Source organism: Melopsittacus undulatus, chromosome 5, assembly GCF_012275295.1.
Source record: "Melopsittacus undulatus isolate bMelUnd1 chromosome 5, bMelUnd1.mat.Z, whole genome shotgun sequence".
Classification (NCBI taxonomy): domain Eukaryota; kingdom Metazoa; phylum Chordata; class Aves; order Psittaciformes; family Psittaculidae; genus Melopsittacus; species Melopsittacus undulatus.
This window is the reverse complement of record NC_047531.1, coordinates 52,017,764-52,029,563: the sequence shown is the minus strand read 5'-3', so window position 1 is coordinate 52,029,563 and position 11,800 is coordinate 52,017,764. Positions and strand designations below refer to the sequence as shown.

General features: G+C 45.0%; 1 protein-coding gene across 4 annotated transcripts in view; it reads left to right on the top strand.

Annotated features, from left to right (window-relative positions):
• Positions 1 to 1,702: 1,702 nt before the first annotated feature.
• The window catches only part of PARP12 (poly(ADP-ribose) polymerase family member 12), a 29,241-nt gene continuing 19,143 nt past the window's right edge, over positions 1,703 to 11,800 (top strand). For 3 of the 4 annotated variants that reach the window (XR_004080949.2, XR_004080948.2, XM_031051455.2), the window contains exons 1-10: positions 1,703 to 1,805; positions 2,013 to 2,070; positions 2,146 to 2,266; positions 4,533 to 4,668; positions 5,137 to 5,257; positions 6,292 to 6,382; positions 7,593 to 7,668; positions 8,387 to 8,517; positions 10,274 to 10,425; positions 10,853 to 11,119. Coding sequence is in view for 2 of the 4 variants with exons in the window: in XM_031051455.2 (XP_030907315.1) it covers positions 4,609 to 4,668; positions 5,137 to 5,257; positions 6,292 to 6,382; positions 7,593 to 7,668; positions 8,387 to 8,517; positions 10,274 to 10,425; positions 10,853 to 11,119 (898 nt within the window). In the remaining 2 variants the exon portion in view is untranslated. The remainder of the gene's footprint in view (positions 1,806 to 2,012; positions 2,071 to 2,145; positions 2,267 to 4,532; positions 4,669 to 5,136; positions 5,258 to 6,291; positions 6,383 to 7,592; positions 7,669 to 8,386; positions 8,518 to 10,273; positions 10,426 to 10,852; positions 11,120 to 11,800) is intronic. The other variant, XM_031051456.2, reaches the window with a different exon arrangement.

Here is an 11,800-nt window from a genome sequence, read left to right as displayed (position 1 = left end):
TGGGTTGCTCCCCCCTTGCACTGGACTTTGCTGAAGTTGAACCTCCTGGCACACCTTCCAGCAGTATCCTCATGACCAGGCTCTGGTGTGGGTGGCTGGGGAACCAGCCTGCAAAAGATCAACCTTTGAAAGACCAGGTGAGCCCCATCACCCAAACATAGTCTGAGTCCATCCATTTAACTACTGGCTGGGGGGATTTTCCACATCTTGAGATAGAAACATGAGGTACTACCAGCCTGGTCCTGTGCTGCAGGACTCCTGTGAGCACAGTGTGCCCACACTGTACCATCAGCACTCATATGCATCAAACCTTGGAGCAGTCCGAAATTGCAACAGGGCTTCTGTGTGTCTGAAGATAAACACATGGAAAGGGTGAAGCAGGGAAGCGCCCCTTCTCTTGTCTGTTTCTTCCAAAGAGGAAAAGGAAATAAGAATTGAAATTCCTGAGTGGAGAAATAAGTATTCCTGCCCATCGGACAATGGTTATTTTATGCATGATAAATCATCTGATGCATGCAAGGAAACAACACTAAGGTGCCTCTGCTGACTATGCAGGCATATAGTCTTGCAGGGCTATGTGTAGGATGTCTGTTCTAAGACCTATCAGGTACTGGAAAAGCAGACAGATACAGTACCACAGTTAGAAATCAGAGGTTCAGCAGCTCTGCAGGTGACATTGCAGTTGAAAGTGACAAAACTAAAACCCATGGTGCTCACGAAGTATCAGTTCACAGTGAGCTTGTTTCCAGTTTGTGGTGAGTTGTGTGTTTAGAGGATGGTGTGCTGCTGCCAGAAAAGCCATGTAAACATTTTCTACTAAGCCAGAATGTTTTTCCTAGAGCTGATATCTCATGCCTGCTGAAGCTCTTGGCTTCAGTTCAGGAGAGTATTTTACTACAGAATTCACATATGTGAAAGTGAACCTGTGGGACCTGATCCTATAAATCTCATCAGTCAAAGGGAAGCATAAGATGTGCAATTTTGGAGCTGAGAACCAGATACTATATGGGAGGTCAAAAGCCAGTCAAGAAAGGCCAGATGGGGAAGAAACAAAGTTCAACTTCTTAATCACATTTGTGACCTTTTTTTTTGTTTGTTTGGGGTTTGTTTTCGGGGGGGGTGGGTTTTAATGTTGTGTCTATAAAATGCAATCAGAGTGCAGCCTTTCCAGAAACTAAAACAGAGATTGATGTGTTTCAGCCATCACTGATGTGGTCTGACTAGATCATCAGGAAATAAAAATGTTCTGGGCAATTCAGCTGAATATGGTCTGTGTAACCAAGAGAATAAATAAAGGTTGCAGCTGAACAAGTTTACATAGTTAGTACTCCTTGACCTGTTGTTAAGCTTTATGTTTCACAGCTTTCTGGCGAAACAGTCAACTTTTTAGACTGAAAGGCTGGAGGTCAAACAGATAAGCTCCTAACATTTCTCTAATATCCATGCAGGAAGAACAGGGCAGAGGCTTCAGCCTTCAAGGTAAAGAAATACAAATACTAGGGATGGTACAGAGCTCTGTGGGGGCTGACAGCCTGCCCCACAGGGCTCTCTGCTCGCTCTGCACTGGTTTGGGTTGCTCCATGCAGCGCTGCATATTTCAGCACTCCCAGACAGTGAGATAACCAACTGGGAGAGTGTGTTAAGAGATGCACCCACTTTCTGCATTGAAATTTGGGGTTTGCTTTGCAAGGAAACTCCAGCTTTTGGCTGTCAAAGAACGATCTTCAGCAGAAGCTGCTCCCAGAAGTAATAGTGAAAAGAGACAGTCCTGAATATCTCCAGCCACTGGAAAGAATTGGCTCATGGTAGGTCCTGGTGAGTGACGTCAGGAACAGTTCGGGATAAACTATGCCATTTCACAGGGATAAACTACACTGGTTCATAGGGATATTAATTTTACTAATGCATCTGTCAAAAACATCAGCTGTGCCTGGCCAGTCTGCTCATGCCTGGCAGATGTGCATGCATGTGGTGCAATAACCGGAAGCATTACTCAACTCCCTTTCCTAAAGGTCAGCGGCTACTGAAGAGGTATCCATGATATCCTGCAGAGAGACTCTGAGAGAGACGGTGAGTTACAGACATGCAGTTTGGAGTTCGTGGGAAACTCTTGCAGACAGGTTGTATTTTATTTCTGAAGGTCAGATTGCACCAGGGGGACTTTTCACGTGTGGTGCAAAGGTTCAGAGGCTCTTCTGACTGGTGAGCTCACGGCTGGTGCCTTCGGCTCCCAGGGTGGTGACTGAGCAGCTTGGCAACTGGGACTGTGAGTATGGGAGCTGGGGAGGCAGTGTGTGTTGGGCTTTCCTGGGGTGCCACTGAACTGGGAGGGAAGGGGAAAGAAAAAGTTGTGGATTTCAATACCTGTAGGCTTGGCTTTAATGTCTGCTAGAAAGATATCTGTTTGCAGTTAGTCATACTGTAAGCTGTGTTTTGTATCTCCATTAATTTGTCCTTCTACATAAGGGAGAAACATACATGAGAAAATGTGGCATAGAGTTGCTTTTAATATGTTTGTCCCTTCTCCCAAGTAACAAGTGATAGGACAAGAGGCAACAGCCTCAAGCTGCACCAGGGGAGTTTAGATGGGATATTAGGAAAAAATAATTCACAGAGATGGTGGTCAGGCATTGGAACAGGCTGCCCAGGGAAGTGGTGGTATCACTGTCCCTGGAAGCGTTCAAAATCTGTGTAGACGAGGCCCTCAGTGATATGGTTTACTGGTGGAATTGGCAGTCCTGGGGTAATGATTGGATTTCATGATCTTGGAGGTCTTTTCCGACCTGGTTGATTCTATGATTCTCTGATTCAGGAGAAGGTGAAGAACACTCCCTGCCTTGCCAGAGAACTGTTCTTATCTATCTGCTTTATGAAGTGTTTCACTTCTGTTTCTTTCCAGCTGGGGTTAGTTGGTGAGTGGAAAATCCCTGCAAGGAGCAGAAACTGAGCAAGTGAAAGTGAAAGCAGTGCACAGAAAGACATTTTGAAAGCTAATGTCAGGGCAAACTGGGAGCCCTGCGTCTTGGCAGGGGAGCTGGCAGGAGTCTGCCGAGTAAGGAGAAAGGGAACAGGGGTGGGGGAGCGATGCAGAAAAGCTGCCTGGAAACATTATCCCCCCCCACTTCTGTGCTTTCCTTTCCATTTTTCCTCCACCCCTGTCATTTCCCCTCAAACCCTTCAAATCCACAAACTTCAAATTCTTGCACCATGGCAGCAGCAGCACACTGCTGTGCAGAGGGGAGTAAAAGGACAGCTACGTCCAAAGAAGTCTCTGAGGAGTGCTGGATCTCATGAGTCTCCTGCAATGGGATTTGAGAGAAAATGCGTTGGGAGCATTTTTTTAGGAACGGGTCTGGCGGGTGTTACTGCGTACAAAGAGCAACCATGGTCTGAAAACAGCACTGGAACAAGCAAAGGCTGTGAAGGAGACTCAGATCTTTCCTTGCAATTTGTTCTAGCAGTCAGGGCTGCCAAGCCTTTGTTTGTGGACCTTGGTACTGCAATCAGCTCTGTAAAGCTCCTGTAATGATTTCATCTGACTGGCTCGCACTGGATACCTGTTATCCCTGCCAAAGAATGAAGGGTGTACCAGAGCAGGATAAATGATCATTTAGTTTCAGTTTGAATACTGTGCTCAAATTCTTCAGGCAGCTTTAAGTGGCTCAGGCACAGATGTTTGCAAACTCCATGGCATGCAGGTGGGAGCTCTCATTTGTGTGTATATGCTCCTCAATAGAGTAATGTTGTAGGAGCAGAGAAATGATGAAATGCCTAGAAAAATGTTGTCTAGATCCAGAACTTGGGCATTCAAAGGAGACTGGAGCCTAGCAGCAAGCAAGGTAAAACCCTCAGAATTTGAATTATTGGTGGTTACCTGTTTCAGCTTCTTTTCTTTGTAGGTGCTGTGTCTCCAGGGTACAAAACAGTTGGTGGTGCCTCTGAGAATGCCCCCCTGCTGATGGGCTCAGCTGTGTCCTGCACTGGGTCCATTTAGCTGGCTGTCCAGCACCTCCTGGTCTCTTCTCACTGAGACCACTCTTTCAGGGCACAGTGACAGCACATGGGCACCTGTGCTCAGTACTGTGTCTATGAGTGGCTGCTTTGCTTCCCTGAATATTAAAGGATGTTACCAGTGCCTTCTGAAGGCACTCGGACTTCTGCAGCTGATCACATACTGCCTAGAAGCTGAATCTTACTCCTGTTAGCCAGGTGGCACTATTGGCCTTCATGTAATGAGCTGAGTTTATTGTGTCAAGTTGTATTTTCTTCCAATGTGTATTTTAGAAAGATATATTTTAGACAAAAACAGTGAATCAGGTCCAAGCCACAGAAGTCAGGGCCATTTCTGTGCTACTTACCATGCCCTATAAATGCACAAACTTCACTTCCTTGGTTCTGGGCCAAATCTGCACTGCCCAGCTAGAAGGGTCTCCTGAGAAGTGACTAGACTTCGATCAGATCAGGGATATCAAATAGTTTGACAGCTTTGGAAAAGACCCCTATTTTAATCTTGGTTTCTCTTCTGATGCTAGGGCCAAGCAAGCAGCCAGGCATCGCTCAGCTGTCCTGAGCCTGTGGGGTCTTCTGACTCACCCATCTGCTTCCAAAATGGAGTATGCTTGGTACTGGCTTGATGATTCTGGGAAGTGGATTGAATATGGGAAAAAGGTGAGATCCATCTCCTGTTGATGACAAAAAAAATCTCTTATTAAGCCATCCTTGAGAGTTATTTGGGGCATATTGCTCTGCAGCTGTTGTTTCACACATGCCACTGGCTGCCCTTGCATTGCTGCTCTGTGCACTGGTGGATTTGCCATATTAATTGTCCTACAAAGCAGTACTGCTACTTTCTGGAAGCTTTCAAAGGACTGGCTTTGAAAGTGGGTGTGTTTTGAGAGATGGCAGACATCTTTTAGCTGAAGCTGATCGCACAGGCTGAAGGCCTCTTTGTTGGTGGTGTTACAAGCAGTAGTTCTCTGTGTGGTACCCATCTGTCACTGAAGAACAAGATGCTTGAAGCGTTAGAGGCTTAGTTCAAAATGGTATTCTGTGACACACGCTGGGGAAACACTTATTTGTGTCACCTAAATGAAAGGCTGGTTTCTAAAAGGTATAATTTCCTTGTTTTTGTTATAGCATCCAGATCACTGCTGTGCCACGGTAACATCTGAAGTTATAGAGAAGGAATTCCAAGATGACCAGGAAGGCTTTGTGTTTTTCAATGCTGGTTCTCAAATGTATATACTGAACTTTAACGGTAAAGTATCCCCTTGTTTTAAGTTCATTATACAGTGTAGCTGGCTCTAAGGTAGCCTTCTTCATGCAGAGTATTCACCCTATGTCTGGGTTTCTTTGAACAGGTCTTTTTCCTCTCGCAAGTTTTCTCCAAGCAGAACTCGAGCAGTACGTGCATCTCTGCAGTTCTGAGATGCTCGAGCTTCTAAACTTGTGCATCTGTAGTCAAAAAAACATTTCTGACAATATTATGTATTCAGAAGAAGAGTTGAGGGTAAACACCTTGTGACATCTGACTTATGCATCTGGGTTTATACAATTAAAAAGGATAAATGAGAAAAGGCAAAAAAAATAATGCACTGAAAATTCAAATGGTAAAGAAGTCAGCCTATGGTAGATGACTTGCAAGCTAGTTAGAGAGAGAGAGCACACAGTGCAGCAAAGGAAAATTTAGGGCTGGTTGCACAGAGAGTAAAAAGGAAAATAAGAAGTGCTTTTCTGTTTCTCATTTATTCACCCATTTTAAAATTCCTGTTAGCTTTCCAAACTTTAAATTTGTTTCCTGGCATGAGTGGAGTGGTGTTTAAAGGAGGAAACAATGGATAATTAGCCATGTCACACAGCATGTGCTCTGTGATATTGTTACAGGACCAAGAAGAGAGGACAGACTTCCCTCTTAGCACCAGTAACAATCCTGCACTGCCAGGAAAGCTAGATTTATGGCTTCCATCCTACTGAAAGCTCTTTGTTGCTGTAGGCTTGACATCAGATGTGGTTTTCTCTGCCCAGCAGCCTGGATGTGAATGGGTGTGCAGGTGCAGCTGGTGGTTGGGTGCTTTTGAGCTTCATGACCTGTGCTAGCAGGTGCTGACCTTGCTGGTCTCCAAGCAGAAGCAGCACAAATGGGAATGGTTTCGAAGTATAAAGTGGGGTGTCCGTGGTACAGAGAGCACAGTGATGTGATATTCAGGGCTACCTGCTTTTCTCTAAACACTTAAGAGTGTGTGTCCCTGGACACAGGTATCTAATTATTGAGTCATCGTGGTTTTTTTTAAGGCATGGTCCAAACAAACTTGCACTATAAAACTAAAAGGAAAGTTGTCCGACGGCCAAAACGTCTGCCCTCTCAAGGTGGACAAGACAGAAGGTAATATACATTTGTTATTATCTAATAATGCTTCTAGGTGACAGCACCTTTTTGTTGAGAAGTTCCTCCTACCTGTGTAGAATTCAGTTTTAGACTTCTTAATCTGTAGATACCTTTTGCTGACTGTTTTAATGGCAAATTCTGCAGTAACAGTACTTGTAAATTATGAAACCCTTCTGTGAGGCTTGCTAGAGGGATGTTTAGTGACAGTCTCTGGCAGCTGTAAGAGACCCCTTGAGTAGGTTTATTCTCTCTGTGAGTGCAAAGCCAGGCCACATAGGGCTGACACAACTGTGCCAGGAATTTTTATTCCTTGATTTATGCTCCAACAATACTAAATAAACTGTGCACAGTGTAGGAACAAGAGACTGCTAGTCCTGAGAACTGTGGAGTAGACACAGATGCTATCCTCTGGAAAGCTGAGGATAAAATAAAAATGCAGAAGTAAATCCTTCTAATGAAGTGAACTGGATGCACTTATTTGGGTTACCTTATGTCTGTTTTTAAAGTAAGTTGACAGGGTTTGAGCATGTCTGGTGTAGAACTTAATTGTGCTACTGCTTTATTTTAAAAAGAGCTATCTTTGCTTTAGAAACTCACCAGCAGGCAATGAATTTGAAGACAGGGGTTCAATTTAAAGGTTACTTCAACCAAGGGTGGTTGATTCAAAAAGAAAACAAACTGCAGCTCCTGAATGAATTCTAATGCTCCTATTGCCCAGGTTAAAACATGCATATGCGCAGGAGGACGTTAGTGCTGGAAGTTGTTAAGCAATGACTGGTGCAGTAGTGCCTGCATGGCACAGCTATCCACTGCAGCCTTCTGACATTCTTAATCCTGGGTATAGGTCTGACCAGTGACTGAGAGCTGAGTGGCCACATGGAAGGAGAAGGCTTGTGCTTCCGTTTCCCAGCAGAGGTTCAAGCAGCACACATGAATGTCTAGCTGGAGCAGTTGTATAAGGCACCTGGCTAGGCTCATGCTGCTTCTCATTTGAAGCTCTCCTACCTGCCAAGAGATGCATTAGTGCCAGTAGGATGTATGTGGAAATCTGGACTTAAGAAAGGGATAATGGCTACGTGGAAAGTAAAGCAAAAATGAAAGTCTGAGGATACGCTAAGGCTGACATACAACTAGGAGCTGCATCCTTTGGAAGGGGGATTTGGTTTGGAGTATTGTGAACTGACTTGCTCCTTTTTCTTTTCTGCAGCCCAGACACGACTCTATCCCATTTTGTTTGTCCTCCAGAATGGGACCAATCTGCACTGCCCGATATTGGGTTCAAGGTAGGTCTTTCCAGCTCTTCAATTTGTAGGGCAAACTGGATCCTGTACTCCTTTTTCTGAGAACATGACCCAAGGCAATTGAGATGTTCCCAGCTATTAAACAGATCTTATGAAACAAGTAACTATGAGGTGAAACAAGGCTGACAGTTTCACATTCAGAATAGAGCTGTGTCTCCTGGGAGGCTCTCTGAGACCCCCAACACGTATCACACAGGATAAGAAAGGCCCTTTTGGCCATTACTAGTCTTGACCTTTGCACTCTCTGAAGGCACCTGATCCTCTGATAAACTGCATCTAAAGGGGGTGTTGTAGTATTTCCTCCATTGATTTGAAGCAAAATGTTATTTGATGTAGTAAAAACTTCCCCTGTAGGGTGTCATATTAAGGTGAAACTGATACCCTTTTCCAGCCTGAACACTACTGTGCATTTCATCTTTAGGTTGCTCTGAAGTAAAAATAATGTAGATGTGGAGGTGTGTCCACCACAGGAAGCTCATGTGGGATTGCATTCATTTCCCTCAGTTAGTGCCTGTGTCTTCCACATGGGGAGTGAGCGTTGAAGGTGGGGAGAGGAAGGTTAACTGGAAAAACAGAAGCAGCTTGGGATTTTAATGGTAGGGCTTTTCATCTGACTTGAGAAGGTTCGTGAGTCTTTTGGAAGGACTGGGGGTTGTTACTGTCAATAATTCCTTATTTTTGGTGTTCTTAAAATTTTTAGTTGGTAGAGGTCAGATGCACTTCCCTCGAATACAGTAAAATTAAGAACCTGTTTGAGAAGACGATGAAAGATTGCTTCATCCACCGATTGCAGAGGATCCAGAACCCAACCCTTTGGCAAGTTTTTCAGTGGTTTGTATCTATCCTATTCCATTATCCTTATGCTAGCAGAAGACTGGTATTTCCTGATCTGTTGTCGTCCATAATCTGCATTAGGAGTTTCCAAATCCAGCAGCCCAGCAGAGATGAGGCTGCCACATATATGTCTGTCAGGTCCAGCTGCAAGTGAGGCTTAGCACATGTTCCCAGTAGGCGCACACACACATACGCAAAAAACATGAACATGCACACAGCTGGCCACAAAACCTAACACAGACAGCATGGCACTTATTCAGTCATAAATAGCACCAGCGGTCTCATCCTGTCCCCTTCCACTGGCCAGCTGGGATGAAAACCTGTTACTGGAGCATACGTATATGCATGTGTTCCTGACATCCATGCTCCCTAGGAGCTGGTCTTAGACACTCACTCTATTCTGTCACTGGCCCCTGGGTCCTCTTGTCTTCAGTTATGTTCTGCACAGACACACACGCATATGTAAATGGATCTCTGTGGATTTATGGTGTCTACAGTAGTTAGTTTGGACACCCTGGTCCCTTTGGTAAGCAAGCTCAGACCTTCTGGTCTCTCCAGCATCTGGCCCAGACTTATGACTGCTCCGAAAGCTGCCTTCCAGGCCAGTGACCCTTCTCCTTGGCTGTCCAGCCTTATGTTGGCTAGTGATCACACACTGACACTCACACCCTTGCTTGCTGCAGTTGCTGGCACTGTAGGCGTATAGTCTTGTGACCCAAGGTCCTACTCCAGTTGCTGCACACAGACCCCCACACATGCACATGGACACACACCGGAGAGTCCATCACCCAGGTAAGAGTTAGAAATGGAGTTTAATGAGAAGATAGGGCAGACTGCATTTATTAGGCACAGGGCATGGCCAGACAAGCCTAGAGAGTTACCTGGTTTTATACAACCAGCTTTTTGTACCTCCTTATCCACCTATTTTCCCATGTTTGCTCCTCCTCAGACCATCTTGGTTCCATCCCCTGTTAAACATGCAATTATAAGTCTGGTGCAATCCTCAAATACTCTTTCCCTCTGTCACATAACAAGTCCCACACTCTCGTAGGCAGTACTCTCCTTATGTCTGTGAGTTGCTCTGCACCCTTTCCACTGCTCGCAGTGCTGAGTGTCCCCCTGGTCCTTGGGGCTGCCCTGGGAATTGCTGGTGCTCCTCTTTTTATTGACCAGGTTTTTGGGGTTGTTTCTGTTCTTTTGTGTGTGTAGAGAAGAGCCTCTTATCATGTAATAACCTAGCATATTTGGGGGGGGGATGTGTTATTTTCCTTCACCATATTTGAGCTGTGAAATCTCAGATTTATTCTTTTTCTTTTAGCCTCTTTCACATAGGAGTTTGGTTGGGTTTTGGGTTTGGTTTTTTTTAGAAGGACTTTTTATGTGACAAAAATAGGGGTAGATATTATACAATCTTCACTGTGACATCATACAGCACAGTTTTATAATCATATTTATGCATTCAGGATTTATATAACCTGGGAACTGACCAGTTCAGTCAAGAGATGTCTGTCTCTTTACACTCTCATTTGGTATGGAGCTGTGGGTGACACAGTCCATAACGATGCTGAGAACATTTTGTTTTGCTTGAAGGAGCCAGCTATGCAGCAGGATACCAACAGAGTGCAAAGCAGGCAGTAACCCCACTGAGAGTGCTTTGTGTCACTGTTCCTCTGTGACCCACAAGTGGGAGGAGTTTTGTTGGGAAATTGTCCTCACTTGAACTAGGGTAACACATTCTTTTTTTTGTTCCTAGGCAAAAGGAGCAGATGAAGAAGCTCAGTAAATTGGAGTTTGTGGATGAGCGGCTCCTGTTCCATGGGACGAGTCCATCCCACATACCTGCCATCTGTGAGCAGAACTTTGACTGGAGGATGTGCGGGACTCACGGGACAATGTATGGGAAAGGTATGAGTGTGGAAGTGTAGGTTCAGGGGCTGTAGCAGCACAGGCTTCAGACCCCAGCCAGGTTCATGGGTGTGAGGTGACTGAGTGTCCCTGACTCCTGCTCTTCCGCCATTAGGGCAGTCTCACCTGCATGCATCTGCATTGCTGCAGGCAGCATCCACATCAATCCCAGTTTGGGAGGTGCTAAAACCAGCCATGTTTGCCTCAGGTACCTGCTCTTCAGCAAAGCTCTCCGGCAGGTGGAACTGGGATGTTGGTGGCAAAATGTGGCTGGAGACTGTCAATGCTTTAAAATAAGATGATGTGGGAATACCTGGTATAGAGCTACCTGGGGCTGTTGAACTGCTGGCTGCCAAAGTGCCGAAAGCATAGATGTTTGTTCCTCGGTTCACATACTGTCTTTCCTGTGTCTTTTTCTGGTCCCTAGGAAGCTACTTTGCCAGAGATGCCAGCTATTCTCATGAGTTCTGTTCCTCTCAAAGTGGTCGCTACAGCATGTTTGTAGCTAACGTTCTTGTGGGAGACTTTGTTCAGGGAAACCCCAAACACCTTCGTCCTCCACCCAGAGACAGCAATTCAAACAGACTTTATGACAGCTGCGTGGATGACCCAACAGACCCTTCTATCTTTGTCATCTTTGAGAAGCACCAGATTTACCCTGCCTATATCTTGGAGTACAGCAGCAATACCCACTGTAGGATCCTGTAATGAATGCTGGATTTTCCTTTGCATTTACACTGAAGAAATTACACTTTAATACGTTGGTTTGGTATTTTTTTAATGCTATTCAATTTTAGTAGTAGCTTTAGAACATTTTGTACTGCAGCAAACCGGTATCAGTCCCCTGAAAGATTTAGGGGCATAGGTTTTTGGTAGCAGAAAGTGCAGACTTTAATCTCCACCTTATTTCTAGCCTGGGATGGGGATGTACCCACCTTGCATACTCTGATGCAGTGACACCTACCACTTTTGAAAGCCTCACTGCTGAATGTATGATTAACTTGACTGAGTGATAACAGTCACTTAGGCATGAATCTTACCTGTGATGGTGCTGATGTGCCAAAGGGAGACTGAGTGGGGAATGTGGAAGGAGGAAAACTGAAAGTAACTGCATCATGGTGCACAAGAGAGGAATCATGGCCTGTTTTTCCAGTAAATGGCAGGAAGCTCCTGCATCCTGGAGGATTTGTAATCAATACTGGCAAAGAACTTTGTTTCCTGATCACATTGCTGACAGCTCTTATGTTGTTCTGTGTCAAGTTTTCCCATCTCCATGGTACCCTGTCCTTGCTCTGTCCCCACTGTGTTGATGTTAAGAGAAGCAGGGACATTGCAGGTGATGAAGTTAGATCCCCACAACACCATCGTACTAACA